The sequence below is a fragment of the Balaenoptera musculus genome, chromosome 15 (assembly GCF_009873245.2).
Source record: "Balaenoptera musculus isolate JJ_BM4_2016_0621 chromosome 15, mBalMus1.pri.v3, whole genome shotgun sequence".
In the NCBI taxonomy this organism is placed as follows: domain Eukaryota; kingdom Metazoa; phylum Chordata; class Mammalia; order Artiodactyla; family Balaenopteridae; genus Balaenoptera; species Balaenoptera musculus.
In genome coordinates, this window is record NC_045799.1 from 11,549,339 (window position 1) to 11,576,001 (window position 26,663).

The 26,663-nt window shown below is 51.0% G+C and overlaps 1 protein-coding gene across 6 annotated transcripts in view; it reads right to left on the bottom strand.

Annotated features, from left to right (window-relative positions):
• Positions 1-507: 507 nt before the first annotated feature.
• The window catches only part of SLC9A8 (solute carrier family 9 member A8), a 72,444-nt gene continuing 46,288 nt past the window's right edge, over positions 508-26,663 (bottom strand). For 4 of the 6 annotated variants that reach the window (XM_036825161.1, XM_036825162.1, XM_036825160.1 and 1 more), the window contains 7 exons: positions 25,326-25,431; positions 17,856-17,972; positions 15,544-15,626; positions 12,660-12,771; positions 9,036-9,256; positions 6,786-6,932; positions 4,019-5,476 (listed from right to left, as the gene is read on the bottom strand). In XM_036825161.1, the coding sequence (XP_036681056.1) occupies positions 5,369-5,476; positions 6,786-6,932; positions 9,036-9,256; positions 12,660-12,771; positions 15,544-15,626; positions 17,856-17,972; positions 25,326-25,431 (894 nt within the window). In that variant the 3' untranslated portion in view covers positions 4,019-5,368. Of the gene's footprint in view, positions 5,477-6,785; positions 6,933-9,035; positions 9,257-12,659; positions 12,772-15,543; positions 15,627-17,855; positions 17,973-25,325; positions 25,432-26,663 lie in introns of all 6 variants that reach the window. The other 2 variants (XM_036825163.1, XM_036825164.1) reach the window with 2 other exon arrangements.

Here is a 26,663-nt window from a genome sequence, read left to right on the forward strand (position 1 = left end):
CACATCCCCTGCTCGAGCAGCCCCTGCTTCCCTCACGTGACTATCCAGTCCTCTTAATCATAGGGCTCAATTAGTTCCTGGTAACCGAGCCCACCTGACATCAGTCCCCCCTGTAAGTGGCAGCCTCCTTCTCCCGATGTGGTGAGGACTGCTGCCGTGTCCTGGTGTCCCGTCCGACGGCTGCTGCACGCCGTGGGGTTTCGCTCCAGGACCGTTTGTTAAGATCCCTCTATCCAGCAAACCGTTCACGTCTCTGTTGCTGTCTCTAGGCTCTTTCTCTGGTCTCAAGGCTGGGCAACTACAAGGCTTGTGGGCCCGCGGGGTCCAGCCCAACAGGGACAGGGGCAGGAATTGGGCCCCAAAGCCGCACTCCTGCCCACTAAACCACTGCGTTCTGCCAGGCTTCTGGCCGCAAGAGCCGGGCAGGCGTGGACAGAGCCGAGTCTAGGGGGGCGAGACCCAGGCCTCTGCAAAGCCACGGAACACAAACACAGAAAGTGGGTCTGATTCAGCAGCATTCATTTTTATTTCTAAATAAGAATCCAGTGACATTACTGTTTTCCATCCATTTCTGAATTCTTTAAAGAGTCCAGTGAGACGAGGTAGAGGCTCCAGCAGAGCAGCTGCAGGTCCCTCCACCTCCGACCCACCTTCCCCTCCGCAACCCGCAGCCCCACCAAGAAGAGCAGCAAATCATTTCTCAGGAACCAGGACCTAACAACTGCCTCTCACATCTTACTTGGGGGAGGGCAAAAGAACAAGCCTGACCTTCCCAATAGTCCTTATATCAAAAAGCTGTACTTAAAAAATCCTTCATTTTTACAAAGAAAATTACTCAAAAGAATACAAGATTCTGATTAATCTTGAGAACAAATCAAGCTTTGCAGGAGCTGTACTGGAGAAAATGTTAAAGCCTTTGGTAGCCACGAACCTAACCTTCGGTAGTCAGCCGAGCGAGTGAGGAGCCTTCCCTGGCCCATGGGCCTCCACAGCTCCTTAGAGCAGCGCTGGGGCCTGGAGAAGTGGCTCTTCCGCGTGGCTGACCAGCTCCTTGGACAGGGTCCCATAGCACTGACGGGTGACCTTTCTCTCTTGACCACCGCACTGCACAATCCCCATCGATCCCACGGCTACGGGGCCCACGGCTGCGCTCCGAGCGCTCAGCTCTCTTGCCCTGAAGCCAGGACGCTCACGCAGAGCAGCTGGGCAAAGACCAGCTCCTGGGTAGGAAAAGCCACACATTTTTTTTCCCTCTAGGATTAGGGACTGTGTCGGCTGGGGTGAGAAAGGGTGAAACGGGGTGGGGGAAATTAGAAAGTCTTCTTTCGTAACATGGGCGATGACGGTGAAGTCCCTGAACATCCAACTCCATTTGTGTGAGAAACGGCAGGAGACTAAGTGGACGGGAGTATGGCTCCTTATCCGAAGCCGTCACTCTGACTGTGGTGTTTTCATTTAAAACATATCGCCTGCCTGGGGCTTTGGAGACTGCGTTCCTGGTAGAACAACTTCTTAATGATTCTGGCTGCTCTACTGGGAACGTTTCAGATAATTTCCTACCCACCACCCAGCAGGAGAATCACATGCCTGCATTCTGGAGGGAATGGGGAAGGAGCAAAGGATCTTTCCTCTTTTTTTGGCATGTGAAGTCCTAACTGACAGTCAATCATTGCTGTTGAGAGAGATTCCTCCTCCCACTAGAATCAGGGGTCAGTTCTAAGGCCAGAGCCCCCCTAAGCCACGCCTGCACCTTCCCGCACCTTTGGTGGCCCGGACCTGGCTGAGGAGAAGCCAGTCTCCGCCCGGCCCCACCCTCACTCTCCCCACCGAAGCAGAAGAGGGATTCTGGCTGTGGCCTCCCTGTTGGGGACTTTGCCACATGTATGGACCCCCGTGGGAGTGCAGACCTGAGACCCCGGAAGGCCACCTTAGGCAAGGGCTTGAAGGAGAAGGCTCCCCACTCACCAGCCTTTCAACACTCCACTGCACACAGAGGAATCTGCAGGCAAATCAGGGCCTCCCTAGGCTGACTTGGGGTACTCAGGGGCTGCCAACATTCTGGGCCCCCAGCCTCACGTCAGCCGGGGCCCAGCCAGCATTCCCAGTGTGTGGCCTGGGGGAGAGGGTCTGCCCCTGGGCTGAGTGAGCACCAGACGATGGAACTGAGCCACCTTCCGCCTGGCTCTGTTCCAGCTCAGCCCAAACTTGGTCTCCGGGTACCTAGGAAAAGCCAGCTTCTTCTCCTGGGAGGCCTCACACGCCAAGCCTCTGAGCATGGTTACTCCCAGAGGTCCTACAACCACAGGGCTGCAGAACACGTGATATATTCCAAGTCCCCAATCGTAGGGCCTGCTGCGGAGGGGCTGCTGGGGGAGCCTTGGGGTGGGGCCTTAGTGCTACAGAACACCCCAGCTCCCCAAGACGGCACGTCTTCAGAGTTCACTGGCTAGCCAACCAGCTTCCCCAGAGGCACGCACTGACCTTACAGCCTTCACCTCCTCCTAAAGTATTACCTTCTCTCTGTGCTATACTTCTCCTGTCCCATGGCCTAGACCTAAAAGAAAACGTGTGTGAAGTTATAGTTATGCTGGATTTTTTTAATCTTCTAGGCATTTATTGCCCCAAACAATAGAATTATTAGGAATGCTAAAGGTAGACAGCAGCAATTTTTGATTCTCAGGCAAAGACATCTGAAAAAAGTCCACCAGAGGTGAACAGACAGATGGCTGAGGCACACGGGGCGCCCTCCTCGACGGGGGAATGCCCTCCCACGCTGCTAAGCCACTACTTGGCCAGCAGAGGGCAGGAGCAGCTCACGGGACACCCAGGTTGGCGCTGCTCCAGGCCGGGCAAGACTCCCCCAGCCACCTGCACACAGCCAAGCCTTGGGGACCTCGCCCCGCCCCCGCGTGCTTCTCTACTTAGTGTCACTCTCAGGTCTCAGCTAAAAGTGGGAGGACAGGTGGGACCTGGTGACAAAGGGCAGTCTGAACTGAGAAGATCCTGTTTTCATTATTTAATCTGTGAACTCACAGCCAAAAAAATTTTTTTCCGGCAAGCTATTGAGTTTACAATGCAACTTACACCTCGGAGATCAGACTCTGAATTTCAGGGGGAAAAGTCAGTGACTTATGAATTGGAGAATGAGAGAACAATCTGGCCTCTGATCCCTGCCCCCTCCCCCATCCCCTTATGGACAAAGGTCCCCTCCCTTTGACCTCTTCTCTTTTCCACTAAAAAGAAACAGGAAATGATGGAGCCTGGAATTATGCATGGCATTAATCTTCCAGTGGGGATATTAGGTGAAGTAAAGTAATCCTATTTGGCTCAAATTATGGGGTTAAGGTGGGAGATTACAAAAAGAAATGATCATATTTTAGCTCTATCAAGTACAAATTTACTGTTCATGCATAAAAAGGAAGCCATGTGCCCTCCTGCCTGACTGGCTTTACGCTTACACTTCTGGGGCAAGGGAAGGGGTTAGGGCAGGGGTCTGGCCTCGTGGGCTGGGTACATGGGTCCTGGAGGGTCCCGAGGTCAGTCCTTCCTCACATCCAGAGCCACGCTGCCTGAGGCTGAGAAGATGGAAACATATTTGCCGCCAGCCCAAGGTCCACGCTGGCCCACTGTGTCCGAAACAGAACCAAGGACATGCACATGATGAATTAAACCACGCCAGAGGGTGCTGAGTCCCGAGGCTCCAGCTGAGACCCTGAGACACATATGGAAACTGCCAGAGGCCTGTAGATGGGCACAAGCAAGCAGGTAAAGACTTGTTAAAGGGCCGGTGAAGGGGGTGGATGTGGGGAAGTCAGAAACTCCATGTCCTCTGGACATGACTGGCAGCTCCTCACCTTGAGATGGCCCGGGGGCCCCGACCATGGGGCCGGGGCAGGTGTGTATGTGTGTGTGCGTGCGCGTGTGCGTGTGGCTGGGGCAGGTGTGTGTGTGTGTGTGCACGCGCGCGTGTGCGTGTATGGCCGGGGCAGGTGTGTGTGTGTGCGTGCGCATGTGGCCGGGGCAGGGGTGTGTGTGTGTGTGTGCACGCGCGTGTGCATGTGTGGCCGGGGCAGGGGTGTGTGTGTGTGGCCAGGGCAGGGGTGTGCGTGTGTGTGGTGTGTGTGCGCACGCGCACGCGCAAGCACTCTGTGAGCGAGTCCTGAGGTAGCAGTGGCTGCTCAGGGACTGCAGGTGAGACTCACATGCATCTGGCTGCAGGCCACTGGAGTCCTGGGGAGGGGTGGCAGAGGAGGAGCATGGGGACAAATGGGACCCAAGATGGTAGAGAACTGGGAGAGGGAGAAAAAAAAGATGCCGATGAGCACTGAAGGTGCAGCAGGTAAACGGTGGGCAGAGCCCAGGAAAAGGGGCCTCTGAACAAACAAGGACCACTGAGTAAGGAATCAAGGTCAGGGAAGGGACTGCTAGGCTCTCACCACTTTATAAAAGTGCATGAATTTAAACTGAATTCTAAGACAGCAGCTGCTGGCCAGCATAAACCCTGTAGACTTTCCCTCTAGAGAGTGCTCTGACCCCACAGAATAGGGTCGCTCACCCCCTAAAAAACCCAGGGATACGGCTTCCATTGGGGCTCTAGAGAGGTGCCTGTGCCCTCGTGCTCGGTTCCAGTGTAAACATTCACAGTATTCCCAGAGAAGGGCAGTAGCTGCCTGCTGCCCAGGGAGACAGCCTGTGAGGTGCCAATCAGAGGTAAAGAGAAAAAGGTCACTCAGTTTCTCTTTCTCAGGGAGTGCACGCGACATCACGAAGGGGAGTGTGAGGTTTTCAAGGTTTCTGAGCCTGCCGCTTAGGTGAGAACCGCTGCTGCTGAGGGCGGAGGCGCCTTGATGACGCACAGGGAAGCGGCGGCCGGCTCCTCGCCCTGCTGGTACCGACACCCGTCCAGCAGGGAAGGGCCCCTGTAACGAAGGCAGTGGCCAGGGACGGCGGCAACGGCACACCACGCTCCCGGGACGCCCTGCACAGTGGGTCCACAGCAGGATTTCTCCTCTCAGGCACCTCGGCGTGACAGATGACTATTCTCCGGCTACAGAAGCAGAAGGAAACATTTACCTGCAAAGGTGGTCCCTCCAATCCGCGGGCTGGGAAACCACCCTGAGGGAGAGGTCCAGCCCAGTGAGGAGCGGGGAGAGGGTGCTTCAGGGCAGCCGGCTGGCTCCAAAGGCCTGGGAGGTCCTGGGTTAAGACGACAGTGGCCTGTGCGTCACCCTGCTTCCATCCACCCTAAAGAACTGCCAAATGCACACGCCTCGGGGGCCCTTGCTGGGTGTTCGTCCTGGGAGCCGTGGGGAGGCTGGATGGCACTGCTGCGGCCCCGGTTGCCCGGGAGCCACGGCGTCCCACTCGGTCACAGCAGCTCCTGCTCGTCGTCCTCGGAGCCTGAGGGGCCTTGGCGCACCTCTTCGTACCACTTGTTGGTGAGGGTTTTCATCTGGATGCGCCCGTGGTGGAGGTCCTGGGGCGGGAGACACAGCAAGCCCTTGTCAGTGGGTCTGGCTCAGGGTCAGGGTTGAGGAAGGGAGGAGACGGGGGGCAGGGTGCACGGCCACAAGCAATTTCAAAGTGTTAACTGACTAACCGCAAGCTGGGATCATTCTTTGTGGGGGAGGAGATAACGGGAGGTGTCACCCTGGAACAGGAGTAGGAGGCAGGATGGCATGATGTTAAAAAACCTGGCCTCTGGAATCAGACACACTTGGGCTCTGCTTCCAGCTTTGCCACGTACTGGCTGTGTGACCTCGGGGGGTTACTTCACCTCTCTGGGCCTCAGTCTCCCCGGCTATCAAGTGAGACAACCCGCTGCATCTACTGCATGGGTTGCTGGGAGAATGAAACGAAGCAATCATGAAAAACGTCTGGTGCAGCGCCTGGCTCACAGTAAGAACTCACGTGCTGACAGCGATCCTGACTGCTGAAGGAGGGAAAACGGGGCTCAGAACCAAAGCGGGGCAGCAGCCAGGAGAACCCCTCCCCCACCCTGCACGGTGCAGGATGACGGTTTCAGCAAAGCAGGCCCAAGCTGGTCCCTGAGTGTGTCACTCACTGTCAGGCCAGTGGGGCCTGGAGGGATGGAGCGAGAGCCCTGAGCCTTGGGCCACTGTCCGAGGCCCTGGCAGGTCTGAAATTCCTCAGCTCAGATTCAGTAGCCGATCAATGTCCCAAGTCTATCATCCAGGAAAACCAAACTGGGTTAACAAGTCTATTATTAAACTAGCACTAGAGACTTCCCTGGTGGCGCAGTGGTTAAGAATCCACCTGTCAATGCAGGGGACACGGTTCGAGCCCTGGTCCAGGAAGATCCCACATGCCGCGGAGCAACTAAGCCCATGCGCCACAACTACTGAGCCTGCGCTCTAGGGCCCGCAAGCCACAACTCCTTAGCCCACGTGTCACAACTACTGAAGCCCGCACACCTAGAGCCCATGCTCCACAACAAGAGAAGCCACCGCGATGAGAAGCCCACGCACCGCAACAAAGAGTAGCCCCCGCTCGCCGCAACTAGAGAAAGCCCGCGCGGAGCAATGAAGACCCAACGCAGCCAAAAATAAACAAACAAACAAACCAGCATTAAATACGGCAGGAAGGAAAAACAGCAGATGCAGAGTGCCGCAAGCATATCCAGCCCGCGAGGCTGGGAAGGAGAGAAAGCTGAGTGGGGAGAGGCCCCCACCCAACCCGGCATGTGGGTCTTCCCTGCCCACCCTGCTCTTGGCCACTGCAGGCCCTGAGGGAGGAAGGCAAGGGACCCCTGGCCTGCGTCCCACCTCCTGGGTCAGCCGCCGCGTGAAGAAGGGGTTCAGGTACTTGGCGTCCAGCCACAGGAAGCCTTTGAGGTCCTGCCGCCTGATGTAGTGGGCTTCGTACTCCTCCTCGGTGAGCTCCGACAAGTGCTCCGACTCGATGGTGTTGCCCTGCGGCGGGTGGGGAAGGCAGCCGAAGGCTCGTCAGCTGACACCTGCCTGGAAGCCCTCACACCACCCAGCCTACCTCCTCGCAGCTCTTCACCCCGGCCCCCGTGTCCCCAACCCTAACGGTGGCAGCAAGAGGCCTCCTGGGAGCCCGTAGGGAGGCGGGAAGGTGTGTAAGAACATGATGGACATCCAGGAAAATCAGAATTGTGAATAAGTTGGAAGCTCAGGGCTGGGGCTTGGTCTGTAAGTGCTCCAGGTGGCTGGCTGTGCGGCCAGGACTGGGAGCTGTTCTAGGCTGTCTCTTTACCAGTGAACTGAATGAGGGAGGCCGCTCTTGTCGTTTTTTGCCCGCAGAGGCCCACTCTGGGTGCATTTGCTGGTCATGTGGATGCAGCGGGGAGGGATGTGGAGAGGGAGGGAGGGAAGGACCACCCACCCTCTGCAGGGGCGACCAAAGGCAGTTTTGCATTGCCGCCCCCAAGCGCAGGTGTACCCCGGGTGTAGGAGGTGGGAGAGAGGGAGGGGCAGGGAGGGCATTTCCCTGCCATGGAGCAGTGCTTCTCAAACTCTGGCCGGCATCGGAATCATCTGGAGCTTGGGGAGCCACAAAATGCTGGGCCCGCTAGGCCCACCTGCAGTTCCTGATTCAGCAGGTCTGGGAGGGGGCCCAAGAATGTGCATTTCTAACAAGCGCCCACCGATGCTGCTGGTCCAGGAACCCCACCTTGACAACCAGTGATGGAAAGTGGGGTGGTTAAGAGTCTGTGTGACCACAGCTGTGTGATTTGGTCTCTCTGTGCCTCAGTGCTCTCATCTGCAAAATGGGGATCATGAGACCATCTGCTTCCTGCAGGTTATCAGGGACAGTCCAAGGAGAGCGCAGGCACCACAGAAAACATGCCCTAAACAGCAGCTGCTCCCTGCTGAGCACACATCCTGGTTCTACCAGAGCTGTGCTTGGCCAAGTGTGGCTGCACCTCCCGGCAATTCATCAGAAATGCAAATTCTCTGGGCGCCTACCCCAGACCTGTAAGACCCTGGAGCCCTCCACCAATCCTGACACCCACTAAAATCTTTGAGAACCTATACTTGAGCTTTGGTTAAAAACAGACAAGAAGGCTGGTGGATGGGGGTGGGGGGAGAAGGGCTACAGAGAGTGAGGAAAGTTCTGTGAGCCAGCCCTCCCTGAGGTCATCTGAAGGTTCTCCCAGCAGCACAACTCTGGCTGGAGAGGCCGCGGGCAGAGACTGGAGGCCAAGATCCACCCAGACTGGACTTTCCAGAGTGAGAAGTGGGCCACATCCCCTTTCCCCACCTCTGGTTGAGGATTTCTGTGCCTTCCATGGCTGAGTAAAGTTACTGATGGCCTTGAAAAAGGGAACTAGAAAAAGATGCATTTCTGCAAACGTGTGTGCATGGAGCAGGGGGTGGTGCAGGAAGGCAGGACAAGAGGCCAGGGCTCCACAGCCAGGGCCCAAGGGAACACAGGGTAGGAAAGGCACAATCACAGTGACTCAGGGCAGGAGGGTGGCTTGGAGGAGGCAGAGGTGGGCAGGGGTCCGGGGGCCTCAGGCTCGCAGCAGCTGGCCCTGGGCACCTCCACCCCCAAATCATGCCCTCGCCTGTCCTCAGTGGCGGGCCCTCTCCCGTGACCCTCCAAGCCTCTGTGAGCACTTTCTCCTTCTCCAGCCCCAACAGGAGGCTTTTAGTAGATGCTAGGGAATGATATGATTTTGTCATTTTGTGATTTTGAAACCCTCCTTCCAGTCCCGGCCTGATGGGGTGGTGTGGTTACTGGCAGGGGAGGAACGTTGCTGGAAGAGTCTGCTAGGGGTCCATGTTCCTACGCCACTGTCTCCGTGGCTTCACGAGGCCGGCAGACAACCCACCCCAAAGAGCCACGCTTCAGACCCTGAGTCCAACCTCCTTGTCACTTTGGGAAGCTGGTGCGTACGTGTGTGCATGTGCCATGCGCCCATGCGTGCGTGCCCAGGGACGGATCATCCTCAGATCGTGTCTCGTTTCCCCATTTTCTGGCGGCGAGTGGGGACCCACCCTCTGCCCCTGCCCACCCGCCTGCCTGCCCGCCCGGCCGGCACTCACCATCTTCTCGGTCTTGCTGAGGTTGACGTCCTTCTTGTTCCTGCGGCGCGCCCTGGCGTCCTCGATGTCCGCGAAGCGGATGAGGGGCATGGTGCTGCCGCCCAGCAGCAGGATGGTGAAGAGCACGATGCTGATGGTGGTGGTGCCGATGAGCTGCCGCTTCTCCATGGGCTCCAGGTCCAGGTGCAGGCTCAGGGCGTAGGGGATGGCCCCCCGCAGGCCTGGGCGACAGTGAAGGGAGTAAGAGGGACGGAGGCAGGCGGGAGGGGGCAGCGGTTCTCGGGGGATCTGGGCCCAGGCCGGCACCACGGCTGCTCGACATTCTAATGCACCCACTGGAGAGTGCGAACTCAGCCTGTGAGGCTCTGGGGTGTGAGAAAAGCAGGCGCAAGGAACGGAGGCTCACCTCCGTTCCCACTTCTCAGGGAGGCAGAGCGGATCGGGTGAGGTGACCTGCCCGGGCTGTGACGCGCCGGGCGTGTGCGTGTTGAGGATTTATCAAGCCCAGCGCTTACGTTTTAGAAACACGACAGCTGGTGCAGACGAGCCCTCCCTGTGCGTGCCCGGCCCTGTGCTACGTGCTCCGCGGGCACGACCTCATCCGATTGTCACAGGAAGCCCTGTAGAGCTGGTCCTGTTATTCTCACAGCGCACAGATGAGGCGCCGAGACTGAGAATGAGGTGTCCTCCCAGGGCCACACGCTTTACCGGCAACGGCACAGAATGCCATTTGCCCAATGCCCACTGTAGTGGAGGATGCCAGCCCCGCGGTGGCCAGTGGCTCAGGGGACTGCATCATGGCCTCTCCCTTACTTCCTGTTTTGGTTCCCTGGGAGGCTGCTGGCTGGACTGAGGGGTGTGGACTGAGCTGGGAAATGGCACTTTCTCTCTAAAAAACTTCCTGGCTTGCCTGGTGCCATACAGGGGGGACAGGACCTCCCAAAGCAGCAGGGAGGAGAGACGTCAAACGAGGACTCGTGAGGGTGAGGGCCTGAAGGAGAAGGGAGGGCGGGCCGAGCACACAGTGACAGGATCTGACCCAGACGTGGAGGCCAGCACATCACAGCGTGATGAGGGGCCGGCTGCTGCAGCCCAGACCCTACATGGGGACACGGCGGAGCGGAGGGAAGGGGGTGGAATTAAAAGAGACACGGGGAGCAGAAGTAACAGGTCACAGGAGCGAGGGGAAGGTGGGGTGACCAGGGAAGGGAAGGGCCTGGAGGATGCCCGGGTCCTAGGAGGCTTGCTGCGCGATGGTCTGGGCACGGGGTCAGGAGTCTGGCTCCTGGGTCCACCCCCTGGCCCCCTGCTTTCCCTGGGGCCTCCCAGGCTGGCACGAGGAACTAGACACAGGGCCTGCCATGACAGTGGCCCGAGGATGAAACGCCTTGGCACAGGACAGCATGTGCACACAGTAAACACTTCGTAAGAGGCAGCCACGTGTTATTGTTTCCTGTGGAAGGAAGGGGGATGCTGGCAAACAAGCAGGTTGGGCAGGAAGGTAAGTTCCGTCCTAGACAATGAGATTGCAGTAGCGCCACAACATCCAAGGAGGATTCAGACGCTGGAGTCTGGATCTCAGAGGGAAGGCCTGGTCAGAGGAAACAGCTTTGGGAGGGTGGGAACCAGATGGAAGTTGAGGCCACAGGACAGGTGAGCTTGTGAGAGCACAAGAGGTGAAGCAGGTCTGAGGCTGAGTCCTGAGGAAGCCAATATTTACTGAGGTGCCGGTAAAGGCAGATGGGGACCCGGACAGGAGCCTGAGGAGATCCCAAGGGAAAGGAGGGGAACCAGAGCATGGCCTGGAGGCCAAGGGAAGAGGAGAAGAGGGTATCCTCCCAGTCAGAGGGCAGGTCGGTGGGAGGAAGGAGCCCCAAGCCGAGGCGGCGGGGGGATGAGGGCTAACCGGTGCCCGCCAGGCCTGCCTGGGGGAGGCTGCTGGTGACCCAGGCGAGGCCAAGTCCAGCCCTGAGGACAGGAGGTGAGGAAGTGGAGAAAACGGGCAGGAAAAGCTCGCTCAAGAGGTCTGGCCACGATAGGAGGAGATGGGGAAGCAGCTGGAGGGGATGAGGAGCAGGGGTTTTGGCTGAAGTTGTTGGTTTTCTGCGGGGAAAAGGAGAATCTTCCACTGTTGAATGATGGAGGGGCCAGTGAGACAGGGTGAGGGTCCAGGAAAGAGGGCGGGAGTGGACGGAGGGAGGCCTGGACAGCCTGAGGACACCCGGAACCAAGAGCCCTCCCTGTTTAAAACCACCAACCACTGCCCTGTAGAGTCTCTCACGACACCCCCCAACCCCCAAAGAGCTCACATACTTTGTAAAATGCCCGATACATTTCTTAGATTTTCTTCCAGATTTTCAAGACCTTGGATCAACTACTTTACGATTTTTTTCCCTCACTGGCAAAAAAGATTAAGAAAAAAGTTTCTCTCACTGTACACACATATATACACACCTACCTACCTATATCTGTCACACACACACCTATGTATATATTTTAAACAAGGTCTTTTGAAAAAGAAGAGAAATCTGCAAGAAATTTACAGATATGCTGTTGGAGAGAAAACAGCTTACAAAGCATGTTGCTATACCCTGACCCACACAGAAATATTTTAATTATAATATTTAAACAAGAAAGCACAAAGAACTGGATGTATTGCTTCTAAGTAAATTTAAAGATGTCTACGGATCCAGTTCTTTAGGAGTCAAAGATTTATGGAACCATTTCCATCCTTTAAAAAGCAGAGGAGGAAAAAAAAAAAAAGTAGAGGAGGGCTTCCCTGGTGGCGCAGTAGTTGAGAGTCTGCCTGCCAGTGCAGGGGACACGGGTTCGAGCCCTGGTCTGGGAGGATCCCATGTGCCGCGGAGCAGCTGGGCCCGTGAGCCACAATTACTGAGCCTGCGTGTCTGGAGCCTGTGCTCTGCAACAAGAGAGGCCGCGACAGTGAGAGGCCCGCACACCGCGATGAAGAGTGGCCCCCGCTTGCCACAACTACAGAAAGCCCTCGCACAGAAACGAAGACCCAGCACGGCCGTAAATAAATAAATAAATACTTAAAAAAAAATCTATAAAAAGTAGAGGAATATGGGATTGAACAGCAACTGAAATGGCCAAATAAACTATCAGAACTTAGTAACTGAATGAAAAAAAAAATCCAAATCTAGCCTGTAGTACAAAAAAGTTTAAACTTTAACCTTTTTATTCTGAGCCCCTTGTTACTTCAGCCTAGAAAGTGCTCAGGTGGGAGCAGCGCCATGCACACCTTGCCCTGGGCTGCCCGTCTGTCCAGGAAAGAGTGGAGGGAAGGAGGGCAAATCCTGGCTCTGCTTCCCGGGGCCCCTCGTCCCGAGCAAGTCCTTTACCCTTGAGCCTGAGCTTCCTCACCTGTAGAGCAGACACGCACCACCCACTTCCTGCGCTGTGGGGAGGGGCACCGCCTGCGAAGGGCCTCGCTCAGGGCCCGTGTTATAGCAGGCGCCCCTAAATGGGAGCACGTGCAACTTGGGGCTGATGAGGCAGGCTCGTTTTGCAAGGGCTCCGGGGACACGCACGTGCATTCTCCGCAGGGCCTGTGCCTTTATAACACGCACTTTCCCTCCACCATTCATTCAAGATTGGGCTTACCGCTGAACCACATGATGAACATCATCTTTGGTGTGATTTTATGATCACGGAAGAAATTCAGGAGGTAGGAGAGAGGGAAAATGTTCACCGCTCTGCCAAACAGCACAAGCACCTGTTAACAGCAACAAACTAAGTCTTAACATGGAAACCTCTGGTTCTTCAAGTTGAAGCTTGTTGAGGCTAACACAGACCTGGTAACACACCCATTATAAAGGCAGCATCCCCTTGTCATCAAAGACATGAACTCAGTGCTAGGCAGAGACCCAGGAGATGCCAGTTTCTATGTGTCTGGGAAAGGATTAAAGCTTTGTAGGTTACGTTTCCACTGTCAGAAAGAGAGGACTAACAAGGTATCAATGACAGCTTTAGTAATGCCAAGAGGCCGCGCAGAAGTACCCAGAGATTAATTTAAGGGTAATCTGGCTCCTCCAAATGTGCTCCACTGTGGGACGGGCCTGCACTAATCATTCCCAATGGGCTAGCTCTGGAGGAACAGACAAGGTATTCCTGCCTCTCCCATGGGGGCCCCACTCCTCAGGGAAAGGAGCGAAGACTGAGAAGCGCCTACCTATGTCCGTAAATGCTGCTCCCTGAGCAAGAGGAATGCACAGGTGGGTTCTAACAGGAGGTCACACACACCCTGTCTAGCCAGTTGCTTCATGGCTTTTGGTTCCTAGCCATCTCCAAAGGCATGTCGATTTTAACAAAATATAGCTTTATGTGAAGTCTAAATCTTATCTAAGTGGCTTCTTAGAACTACTTATTAATTTACTTCCATTTTCTTCATCTTGGTTCTCACCATAACTAACTTGAACAGAATAATATACATATAGACATTCTAAGGCTCTAAGTTTATTCTTTCAACCAGCATGAATTGAGTGTGCTTTGGACTGTTGTGCCTTGGAAGGTCAAGTTAATAATTACCCACAATCATCTAACACTTATATGCCAGACAATGCTCTAATCATTTTATATGCATTATCTTGTTCAATTTACATCCTTCCAAAGGTCTTATGAGGTAGGTATTACTGTCTCTATTTTAGAGACAAGTAAACTGAGACAGCGAGAGGTTAAGTATTAAGAAACTGGTCTAAGCTGACCCAGGCAGGAAGTGGTGGAGCCAAGTCCCAAACCTGGCTCAGTCCCCAGAGCCCATGCCCTTGACCACTGAGTGAGTCTAAGGTAATCCATCTGAACGGCACAGGCCGTCCCTAGGAGTGCCAGGGCCAGACTGACCAGTTGCTCAGCGGAAAGTGAGTCACCACCCCAGGCATCGCCTCATTTTTCTTTCCCTCCCAGCTCATGGCTGAGATCGCCACCTCCCTGTTTCACCCACTGAAATCTAATCCTCCATTCCCACATGTGTGTTTCAGGGTTGACCAAATGTGGCCCCTTTCACCCAGTGACCACACTAAAGGCTACTATACTTTCTATAAAAGACTTTTGCTGCTGTTTTCTTGTCCTAAAACCTGAGTTTGGAGGACACATAACAGTGACAAAAGCAATGAGCTTGTGCCGACTAAGGTAGAAGCACCCAGATTGCAAGGAGAAACATCTTTTTCTTTAGGGTTCCTTATCTTCTCTGCCTCAGGTTCCCCATATGCCAAATAGGTAGGCCTCACTGGTTTGCACATGGTAGGTGACAGTGATTTAAAAGAAAAAGACTGCCTCTCAATAGCTGTGTTTTGTTTAGTGGAGCTGGTAATAAAAGTTAACTGAAGATGAATTATGGTAACTCAACAAGGTGTGCTTCGTAAGTGCCTTAAATTAAGAGAGGATCTAAAAAGACAACAAACAGATCAAATTAGGGACAGGAGTATAAATCAGCAGGAGGACCTATGGGAGATGGGTTCACACTGACAGGACAGAGACACAGGAGGGACACAGACGAGGGACCTGGCAACACCAGGCTAATGCCCAAATGTTAGCCATTCCCGGCACTTTGATCAGATGCCTGAGGGAGCTGGACCTTTCTTTTAAATGCTTAAACATTTATTTTTTTCCTATTCCATTCCCAAGATCTGATTTGAATGCAAATGATTAAACTTCTATTTTCCTTTTTTAAAGGTACATTTTAATTTGTCTCCTACTGCCACCACCCCTCTCTCGTCCAATTACAACACTGTTTCCCAAATCTTCTCAATGGTAAGAATCACCTGGGATGATGATTCCTCCAGATGAATCTCCAAAGGAGGTAAGGGCCTCGTAATCTTTACCTTGAACAAGTGTCCAAGGTCATGCTTATAAATGGACACATTTGAAGGAAACCACAGCAAGAATTAGGTATATTCATTATAATCATCCAGAAAAAGTAGAAAAGAAAAAGAAATCATCCCCAGTTCTACAACCAGTGAACATTTGGCTGCATTTTCTTACATATTTTCTTTTTTCTATGCATGCTGTTTTTACATGGTTATGATCAATTACACATTCAATTCTGAAATCTGCTTTTACTACCTAACGTTAAAAACTGGTAAATTTTTCTTTTTTTTATGGCTGCGCCGTGCGGCCTGCAGGATCTTAGTTCCCTGCTGACCAGGGATCAAACCTGTGCCCCCTGCAGTGGAAGCTCGGAAGTCTTAACCACTGGACTGCCAGGGAAGTCCTGAAAAAAATGGTAATTTTTAAAGAAGACTATAACAATTCAAGGCCACTTAAAATTAAAACCAAGCAAAAATTCTTTCCTAGGGATATTTATTTACTTAATTCCATACCTTCCCATTTATTGTATGTTCATGAATTTTTAACAAAAAGAAACTTTAAACAGAAGGTTGTCTATGTAGCTGTTGACTTTGACCAGTTCACAGTTACATAAATGAATCCAGAATACATGGTTATCGACCTACAAATAAGTAGTTAAATAAAAAACAAGGAAAATACTTACTATGCACCAGATGACAAAGGAAATTTCAAACTTGTGAGGGAAACTAAAAATGGACAGGCCAAGAAATGCAAACACACATGTTTCTGAAACAAACCAAAGAATGGATTATTCAGCCTCAACTATTTTCTTCCAATACAGCACGGGATTGTTATGCAAGCAAACATTCAGAAGTTAATCAGAATCCAGTATACCACTTTGCTTATTTTCTGGAAAATCCTGCAACCAGTACCTTGGCAAACTTGTCCTTTGATTCTCTCATTCTTTTCTATCACATAAGCAACAAGTGCTTGCTATTCAGAATCTCCTAATTTAATAAGCCAGCTGTCAAATAAATACTCTCCCGCCTGGGGACGATGATAAATATATGAATCTGTCCATTTGCTGAACACTGCGATTAGCAAGGATCCCAACTGCGGCAAAGTGGCAAAAATTCAGAGCAAATGACTGCAGACACCATGTGACTAGTGTGAAAGGGCCCTTTGTTAACTTCCTTGCCAGAGCGGACAAAGCCAAATGACTGACTTCACATATTTAATGTTGCCACAAAGTTTAGAAGAAGGCTTACACCCTGCAGGATTTGCAGGAAGAAATACATTTCAACTCTTGGCTCCACTCCACAAGTCAAAGAGAGTCTGACATTTACTCTTGCTGTACAAGCAGTCACTTGTGTATCCTAAGAAAAAGCACCTTAGAAATTCCTAGCACTAGGCTCCCTGCTTAGACTGTGACATCCTCCAGAATAACCGTACAGCAAGGGAGACAAAGACACTATTTTAAAAGTTGAGCATCATAAAACATCAAGGCTGTTTTAAAACATTTCAGCAATGTTTTTTTTCTTCAAATGTGTATCCTTTTAGAATAAGTCCACAAGCTGGACAGTATACTTACCCTTCTACTCCTTGAATGTTTTTATCAAATATTTTTGTCATCTTTCGAAATCAGCTTATTTAGAACACATTCAGATCTATGTAATGCTTTTCCCTGGCGGCATGAATACTATTATGTGGATACGTCATGGTTAATTTAATGAATCCTTGATGGGTATTTAGACTGTTTCTATTTCTGATATTGAAAAAGCAACAACAAACATCCCTGTGCACAGACTAAATTCCTGATGGTAGAATCGCTGGGTCAAAGAGTATGTGCCTTTTAAATTCAGACTGATGCTGCAAATGACTCTCCAAAAAAGATGGCATCAATGTATATGCCCATCAACAGGGCCTATTTTCTATACGTTTGTGCCAGAAGTGGGGAATCACCAAACTTAAAATCTGATGGGTACAAAATAGAATTTGATGGATGTTTTGCTTTACATTTCCTTATGGTGAGAGAGTCTTCCGCCATGACTTTCTGAGAAGGGTGCTGTGGAAACAATACCCACTGGGCCAGGAAGAGACAGACCGCTTCCAGACGCACTTCTTAGCCATGAGACGGTGCTCGGGTCATGTGACCTGAGACTCCCTGTTTGTGGAATGAAGTCTCTGCACAGCTTGCCCCCGACTCCCAGCACGTGACAGTGTGGAACTGGTGCTTCGAAATGAGACAGCCCACAGAAATGCCAGGGGAGGTGCTGATGATGACAGGCAGAGCACAGCCACTTGGGGGCCGGCGTGAAGGGACAGTGTGGGAGTGGTTCCTTCACTCCCAGGTGTAAACTAGGGGCAGGTACATGACGGGTTCATCAGACTGTGATGCATAACTGAAACTGCTTAAGAGAAACAGTCCTCACGGTGTGACCCAGGCCAACGATGACACCTCTAATTCAGGATTTGCCTGAGACACGTCCTTCAAGATGCTCTTGTGAACAAAGGATCCTGTGGACAAGTTTGGGAAATGCTGTCACTCTGTCTCTTTCTTAGAAATTCCCAATGCACGTTGGCGGAAAAGTCTCACAAGTTCAGAAACTTGTTAAACTTTATTTACCCCAGGATTTCCCAAACTGTTTTTTGACTATGGAGTCTTTTTTCACTTAATTCTCATCAATATCAGTTCCAAGGAACACATTTTTTAGAAATGTCACTTTCATATATTGCAAATACATGAGTCTCAAATGTTCGTTATTAGCAGTTCTCATTATTTTTTGGTCTTAAAATTATAGGCATTGAAAGTTCCATTTGTGAGGTATTAGGCTTACTTTATGCAATGTGAAAGCCAGAGTAACAAACAAAAGCTAAGGGAGTGTAGTATCTGGCTCTGAGGAATTCTGCGGCCTCCTCTGTCAGGGAAAACCTCAACGGACTCCCGGAACAGGCTGAGGAAGAACAAGTAGCTCTGGGTAGGCCCACGTGGGACCACACAGAGGCAGAACTCACCGCACAAGAAGGCCACAGTCCGGAGGGTTTGCTGCATGAGGATCTGGGTGACTGGGGACAGGTTATGGTGTGTGTAGTGAGACATCACGATGCCTGAGAACAGGATGGCCATAATGCCTAGAGAGGGACAAAGGGGCAAAGTGCACAGACATGAAGAGAACAGAAAAGCACCTTCCATGTGATAGGCAATAATGCCTCACACCTCCTACAAGTCCCTGGAGCCTATAGTATTAGGTGTTTTAAGAAAAAGGACGGGAAAATAACACCTGAGGCCTCCCAGAGGCTGCAGAGAACAGCTAAGGGCCCGTCTCTCTGGTAGCTTCATTACCGGCTGGGTGACTTTGGGCCAAGTTTCTTCCCCTCACCAAGCCTCAGTTTTCTCAACTGTACAGTGGGACTAATAGTACCCATGCTCATGGAAATGTTAGGAGGGTAATGCAGAGAAGCCATGTAAAGTGCCCTTCACAAGACCAGGGCAGAACAGGTGTGACCCGTCACTATATCCATGTCATTCATGGATATAAGAGGGGCAGGTGAACCACTCTTGGGGCAGAAAGGGAACATAAGAATCTGGGTATGGAGAATGGGTGGATTTTTATTTACTTTGTCATACTTTAATTTTGAATTTTCCCCTAATCGCCATGAATTAACCTTATAATATGAAAAGAGAGATGTGTTATTAAAAAAAAAAAGTGATGTCTTTTCTTTAAAGGTCACCATGAGAGAGTCTACAACTTTTGTTGTGTACTCAGGATTTGAGTTTCAACTTTCGTCCACTGCCCCTAATCACTGCTAAAGCCACTTCCATGGGTTTCCTCTCAGTGTCTCCCTGGCGAGGCAGAAGCTGAGATTTTTACAAAGCCATTAAACAAGCTGCCAAGATACATGAATTCCAAGTCAAACTTTATAAGCAAAAATTTAACTCACTTCTGCCATTTTGTAGAAACAGATTACTGGCTAACTTTCCATTTAAAAATGAGTGAAGCAGGGCTTCCCTGGTGGCGCAGTGGTTGACAGTCTGCCTGCCAATGCAGGGGACATGGGTTCGGGCCCTGGTCTGGAAGGATCCCACATGCCGCGGAGCAACTGGGCCCGTGAGCCATAATTACTGAGCCTGCGCGTCTGGAGCCTGTGCTCCGCAACAAGAGAGGCCGCGATAGTGAGAGGCCCGCGCACCGCGATGAAGAGTGGCCCCCGCTTGCCACAACTAGAGAAAGCCCTCGCACAGAAACGAAGACCCAACACAGCCATAAATAAATAAATTAAAAAAAAAAAAAAAAGAGTGAAGCAAAGGAGAATGTCCTACTTGGGAGGGCAGAAGCAAAGGAACTAGACAGGAAGTGCGCTTGGGGGACAGAAGTTTAGCTTTGATACCTGAAGGCTGGGTCTCTGCACAAGGAGACTCAAAAGGGGGCCCTGCTTCCAATTTCCCTCTTCCATTCCCAGAGCTGGTACAAGGCTTGGAAGAACGCCCTTGGTCTGTTGGTCCAGTGTTACCTGCCATCCATTTAAGTGTTCCCACTTTCAAGTGACAATCCTCTCCTTGGTCCTGCCATGGGCAGAGCATGTCTGGCGTACTAGCCTGACTTTTACACCCTAATCTTGAGTTGAGGAAATATATGCACAGGAGTCAAAGAGATGTCTTTATATCTGACTGTACATAAATGAAGCTTTTTTTTTCTTTTTGGTGCAATAAAGTTTGTTTTGGCAGAAAACAAAATGACTGAAAAACGCAGAATTGCGTTGGAGACGTTTCAACTGCTAAGCCTGCTGCGTAAACAATACCTTACAAAACAGAGGAAAACCCTGCTCTTTGTGGTGCCCAACAGGTATTGGCTGGCCGGAGAGATAGCAGTAGCTGGAACGTGTTATCTCCTAGCCCTCTTGGGAAACAGCAAATTCCTTTGCTCTTTCATTTTTCCCAAAAAGGAGGCCAGACAGGGAAATTCCAGCAACGCTGCCCACGAGCCACACCTGACGAGCCTGGAGAAGGGAAAGGACAGGGCAGGAGACTTCTTTACTTGCTACTTTAGAGCAGTGAGAAGACTCTGGAAGTCACGAGTCGTTCTGAGCCTCTGCTCCGCTAGATAAAACACACGATAACACCACCTCCGCCGTCCCCTCAATTCATCTGCTCTTCTCAGTAAGTTCCTGCAGGCGACCACCCGAGAGCTTCTCCTTCCTGACTCTGCACCTAGACCACAGACGCCCCAGGGAACGTGAGGGGAAACAGAGGGAGAGACCAGAACCGTGGAGGTCGGGGGAGGAGCGCGCGGCACAGCACACTTCAGCTTCTGTGGACTTGCTCCTCAGCCCCTCTCTGCCTTCTGTGCAGTCCAGCGCTAGAGACGGCTCTGGCTTCTGGGCTCTCAGAGGGCTTTGTTTCACCAGCCTGCTTCAAGAAGGGTTATCAATTCACTGCAAAGCTGAGGCTTTGGAGTTCTTACCCTGAAGGGAAAGTCAACCCCAGAGGAGCCTGAACCACTTAAGCTGTGAATCACAACCGCTTAAGTTGTGACAGGAGTGGCCTTCCGCCCATGTCATCATTCTGCCCACAGAACGAGGTCGTCATAGCTCACGGGAGTCCCGGCATTGAACAGCCACTCCAGAAAGCCAAAGGTTCTGGGAAGTCAGCTCTGACAGTGAAACGTAGAACTTCTCGTGGGACTGAGCGTCAGGAGAGGCCACTGCCAGAGCGCCAGCAAGCCTTCCTCCACAGGAAACAAGGAGACAGGCTCAAGGCAGAAGGGGTCTGGCTGGCCGCTTTAGTCTGGTGCACTACAGGCCAGGGGTTGGAAACCCAAACTCCTCAGGGGACAGACAATAAAAATAAAGATAAAAACAATAAGTGGGTGAGTGGCACATGGGCAAAGAAGGCACAAGCCCATCTATAAAGGGCTGATGGCAGCCCTGTGGATGGGGGCCTAGTGCTGACCAGTCTTCCTTCTGGTTTTTGAGAAACTCCAGAAATCTGTTTCTTATGGGAAATCTTCCAACTTTTTGTTTTTTTTTGGCCGTGCCGCACAGCTCGCTGGATTTTAGTTCGCTGACCAGGGATCGAACCCCGGGCCCCTGGCAGTGAAAGCAGCGAGTCCTAACCACTGGACTGCCAGGGAATTCCCAGAAATCTTCTGACTTTTAATGACAGCAACTAATTCAACTGTTTAAACATTTTCTGTAGAGATAAACAAATCCCATTTGGGGGCTGAATTTGGACCATATAGAAACGGGCCCTCTGGCCAACAAAAGAGTGACCAGCCAGCCACGACCCTCATGCCAGTCTAGTCTGGGGTCGGGGGAACTCTCAAATCCCGGGGGCTAAAGGAAAGAGTCAGGGTCAGCAGTGGGTACAAAAGCCGCAGGGACAGCTTAAGTGTTTGCCCTACGTGCCCTCCCTAAGCCCAGGTGACTTTACCACCCAGACGACCCTCACCCACTGCAGCTGCCCCCGGCATAGGCTGCAAAGACACTGAAGGGGAAACCGGTCCAGCAGGCTCGCTCCTGGAGATAAAAGGCCTGGGGATTTAAAACATGCCCTGGAATGAAGAATCCTGATATATTTACTTCTTTCAGAAGGCAAAATCATTTAAGGAAGTAGACAGCAGTGCAGCAAACGGTCAGCCTCTTAGAAGGAAGGCAGGAAGAGAAGAGAGGGAGGGAGGAGGGAGGAAATCCATTTCTAGTCTCAGTTAAATCCATTGTTTCAAATGTAATTAAGGAATAAAGGGATTCAAATCCAAAAGGCAGGAGTTGAAAGGGTATTGTGTACAATTTCTATTGCACTGAACTTTACTGTGGGTAAAACACGATGTCCTTCTTGAAGGCTGAGTCAGGCCATAGTCAGTTTTCTTTGTTAATTACCCAATAAGGAACATATTTTGCTATAAAACATCTGAACTCAGAAGTAAAGAGTAAAACAAGACTCTCCATTCACACCGCCTGCCCAGAGGTGACTACTATTAACAGTTCAACATGCAGATTGCCAGCTCTTTTACTATGCCATTATAAAGTTTATCTGTCTTTAAAAAAGTAATAAACAGGGTCTTCCCTTGTGGCGCAGTGCAGGGGACACGGGTTCGAGCCCTGGTCCGGGATGCCGCAGAATGACTGGGCCCGTGTGCCACAACTACGGAGCCTGCGCTCTAGAGCCTGAGAGCCACAACTGCTGAGGCCCGCGCGCCTAGAGCCCAAGCTCCGCAGCAAGGGAGGCCACCGCAATGAGGGGCCCGCACACCGCGGCGAAGGGTAGCCCCCGCTTGCCACAAGTAGAGAAAGCCGCGCGCAGCAGCGAAGACCCAACGCAGCCAAAAAAAGAAATAAATAATAAACAAATTTATTTTTAAAAAGTGATAAATGGTATCATATTACAGATATGACACATATTACTGGCACAGTGATTTTTAAAAAGTCCTCCAACACTTGGCTTTGCATGTGTAACAGAACGCCAACTCCTTCCCAGGCCTACAGAGCCCTGCAGGACGGGGTCCTCGCCCCTGTGTCAGCCACGCCATCTTCCTGCTCTTCCTGGAGCAAGCCAAGCTCCCTCAGGTCTATCTGGGACTCTCGGCACCTGCTGCTCCCGCTGCCAATCGCTCCCTCCCCAGAGCCTCCAGCGCTGGCTCCTGTTCACCACACAGGTCTTAGCCCCAGTGCCACCCCTTTGAGGACACCTTCCTGACTCGCTACCTCATAATGTTCCTGCCCCCGTGACACTCCATCACATTACTCTGATTTCTTTTTTTCACGTCACTTTTTTTTTTTAATTAATTAATTATTTATTTTTGGCTGTGTTGGGTCTTCGTTTCTGTGCGAGGGCTTTCTCTAGTTGCGGCGAGCGGGGGCCACTCTTCATCGCGGTGTGCGGGCCTCTCACTGTCGCGGCCTCTCTTGTTGCGGGGCACAGGCTCCAGACGCGCAGGCTCAGTAGCCGTGGCTCACGGGCCCAGTTGCTCCGCGGCATGTGGGATCTTCCCAGACCAGGGCTCGAACCCGTGTCCCCTGCATTAGCAGGCAGATTCTCAACCACTGCGCCACCAGGGAAGCCCTCACATCACTTCTTACTACCTGAAATTACCCTATGTGTTTGCTTACTTGCTTGTTATCTCGCTTCTGCAGGCAGAAACCTGATCTTGTCTTGTTTATTACTGTACCTCTGAAACCAAGGAGTGTTCTCGGCACAGGGTAGGCATTAAATAAATATTTACTGAATGGATGAGTGAAAGGAGGTTTTTCTTTTTCTTTTTTAAATTTAATTAATTAATTAATTAATTAATTTTTGTCTGCTTTGGGTCTTCGTTGCTGCACACGGGCTTCCTCTAGTTGTGGCGAGCGGGGGCTACTCTTCATTGCAGTGCGCAGGTTTCTCATTGTGGTGGCTTCTCTTTTTGCAGAGCACGGGCTCTAGGTGTGTGGGCTTCAGTAGTTGTGGCACGTGGGCTCAGTAGTTGTGGCTCGCGGGCTCTAGAGCACAGGCTCAGTAGTTGTGGCGCACGGGCTTAGTTGCTCCGCGGCATGTGGGATCTTCCCGGATCAGGGATCGAACCCGTGTCCCCTGCATTGGCAGGCAGATTCTCAACCACCGCGCCACTAGGGAAGCCCCAGAGTGGCACTTTTATTATGTCTACTTCATATGAAGAAGTGGAAGCTCAGAGTGGTTAAGTCTGCTCTCAGAGGTTACACAGCTAATGAGAGGTGGAGTTGGGATCCAAACCGAGTCTGTCCGGTGCCCTTAACCGCTGTGTTCTAGACACACAGATTTAGGTAAATGATTCTTAGGGAGAGCGTCCTGTTTGGTGGTCCTGGTAACCACTTAGTCCTTTGTGACAGTCAGGAAAAGCAGAGCACAAAGAGGAAGGAGGGGACAGCACCAAAGTCACCTTTTCTGTTTGTACCCTTACAGTAACAGGGTGAGCCTCCCCTTCTCTGAAAACCCTGCGTGACAAACATCCCACCGGCAGAGTGTGGGCAGAGCCAGCCCGTCACCGAGAGGTGGACGCGTGTGTTCTTGGCTTGCATGTGCTCTTTTTGGCCCCATTAGCGTGCACGGCAGAGGTCCCTAAGGAAACGAAACCCCTACAAATAAAAAACACTGCCTCTCTGAAGAAAAGACAAGAAAAACACTCCCTGGTTTTAATCACAAATTTCAAATGGATGCATGAAATATATCTTTGCCACCAGGTACTCAGTGTTCATCTCAAAGGGGTGGGGAATGATCTAGAAAAACAGACGTAAAAATAGCTAGGCTAGAGCCAAATGACTCACAGGTAGTGGTAAGTGCCAAAATTCAGGAAAGATAAGAGAGGGAACAGGATGGCAGATACTGGGATGAAATTATCCAAGAGAACTGGCTTGGGATTAAAAACAAATGAGACCCTGAGGTTTACAAAGTTCTCCAGAGAAAATGGCCAGAGTCCTCTCTGCCTCCTCCTTGGCAAGACCTGCTCACAGAGAACCCATGTGTGACGCTAGACAGTGACCTGAGGGAAGGAGAATTCTGCTCAGCAGCAGAGGAGGAACAGAAAAAAATATTGCAAGAAACTGATAAAAACGTACTACATTTGATAAAAGCCATAAACTTAAAGTATAAACCCACGAAGTTCAACAAATCCCAAGAGGAATATAAAGAGAACCACACCAAGGCACATCAAAATCAAACTGCCACAGGCCTGTCAAAATGGCTAGTTTTTAAAATTAAAATAAGTGTTGATGAGGATGTGAAGCAGCTGAAACTCTCTCATACATTCTGGTGGGAACGCAAATGGCCCAGTCACTCTGTAAAACACTCGGCAGTTTCTGATTAAGCAAAATATACACCTACCGTAAGACCCAGCAACCTTACTTACTCCTAGGTATTTATCCAAGATAAATGAAAATACGCATATTGATAGCCAAAATCTGGAAAAGTCCAAATGTCCTTCAAAGGGTGAATGGAAAAACCGGCTCAATAAGAATGTAAAACTACTGATACAGCAAAAATGTGGTGTCTCTCAAGAACATTATGAAAACTGAAAGAAACAAGTCACAAAAGACTAAAAACTACATGATTCCCTTTATATGACATTTATATTCTGGAAAAGGCAAAACTATAGTGGAAGAATGCAGGTCAGTGGGTGCCGGGGCCCAGGGACGGGCTAAGGGATTGACTGCCCTTGGCAGTCTGACCCCATCCTTTGACTGAAGGCCCTTCAGAGGGCTTGTTTTGAGAGAGGCAACATTGGAAGAGATGTTTTGATCTCTGCTACAGGATGGCGGGTAAAGAGAAAAGGCGACCGTGACAACACTGAGTTCCTGGATCCAGGCAGGTCTGAATTCAGATGTATCCCTAGAGAGCCAGTTAGTCCCCTTTATTGCTTAAGCTCTTCTGAGTTGTGACTGCCTCTTATGATTGAAAGTGACCCAATCGACATAACCTTTCACCAGGCAGGACAACAGACCATCAGCCCCAGCATTTCAACACTCTCCGTCACTTACCTGAGAGTGAGATTCCTTCTGCGAGCCCATATGGAAGATAAGCGAAAATGATCATCATGCCAAACTCCAAGGAAGGCGTTTTCCTCAAGTCAATATGCTTTAGCACGTAAATGACAATTGTCAAGGAAAAAGAATCAAAGGACACTTATGGATGATCTAGAGAAGTCACAAAACTGCTGCCTTCCAAATAGAGAAGGTAAACAATGGATACAAAGATTTGGGAACATCTCAAGGTAACAAGTGAAAATTTGTCATGATGGATTTTTTTCTTTGCTGGGAGACTCTTGTTTTAAGGAAGGGAATCTGACAAAATACTAAGAGATGTAAATTCCTGAGACAAACGGTAGGGGAAAACTAAAGTCACCCTAAGTCATTTCATTTGGAAATGCTGACTTGGAGGGCTGGGAGCCATGGGGTGCGGGGGGCGGGCGGGCTGTGGGGAGCTGGGGCTGCAGACAGACTGAGGACAGCCCACACTGCCAGGCCCCTTCCAGGGCTGTGTCCCTCTTCCACTCCTCTGACGACATCAGCTGAGGTCACTAACGGGGTTTCCAGAATCCTGGGGATCAATGCCCCATTGAAGGACCTTCTCTCCTATTCCTGGACATTTATAAACTCATGTTCCTGTGAAAGGAGAATCTTCCACGTATTCAAATGTTGTTCACATGCCTGTGCTGGAGCCCACAGCACCCATTTACTGGGGCTTCATTAAAGAAGATGCTCTCCCCGCCCCTCCGCTCTTTTAAAGAAAGAGATAAATAAAGAGGAAAATACTGAACTAGAAAAAGTTTTCTTTTCCATTCCGTTTATTGATACAATATGAGAAGCTGTCAGCTGACTCAATAGCGCCTTGAGACTTCTGGACATAGGGACTGAAGGGAAAATTCAACAGGATGGCAGACAAACACGCCTGTCTCAGGCAGAAGAGGCTTTCCTGGCCGGCCATCTGTGAAACAAACTGCTGGCGGAGGAGGGCCAGGTGGCCATCTCCCCAAGATGCATGCAGGCTTACGCTCACACAGAAATGGTCTGGTGCCTGTTCCTGTTTTAAACATGACAAATTTTCTACAGCAATAAAGGTGTCGGCGGCCTTAACAAGTCTCTTGGCTTCTGTGGCTGGAAAAGCTTATGGGTTGTTAAGCCACAAAATCAGTGTGAATAACTTAGATGGAGCTCACTTTGAAAGTCCCTTTTCTGGTTCTTCCAGATAAATACTTTCAGTGGCGTAGAGATTTTCTCAATTTGACATTTTCTAAGGAAATTAATTTCCGATTTTCTTAATGTGAAAAGTGAGACAGCAGAAAATGAAATTCATCTGAATGCAGTTATCACACTCTG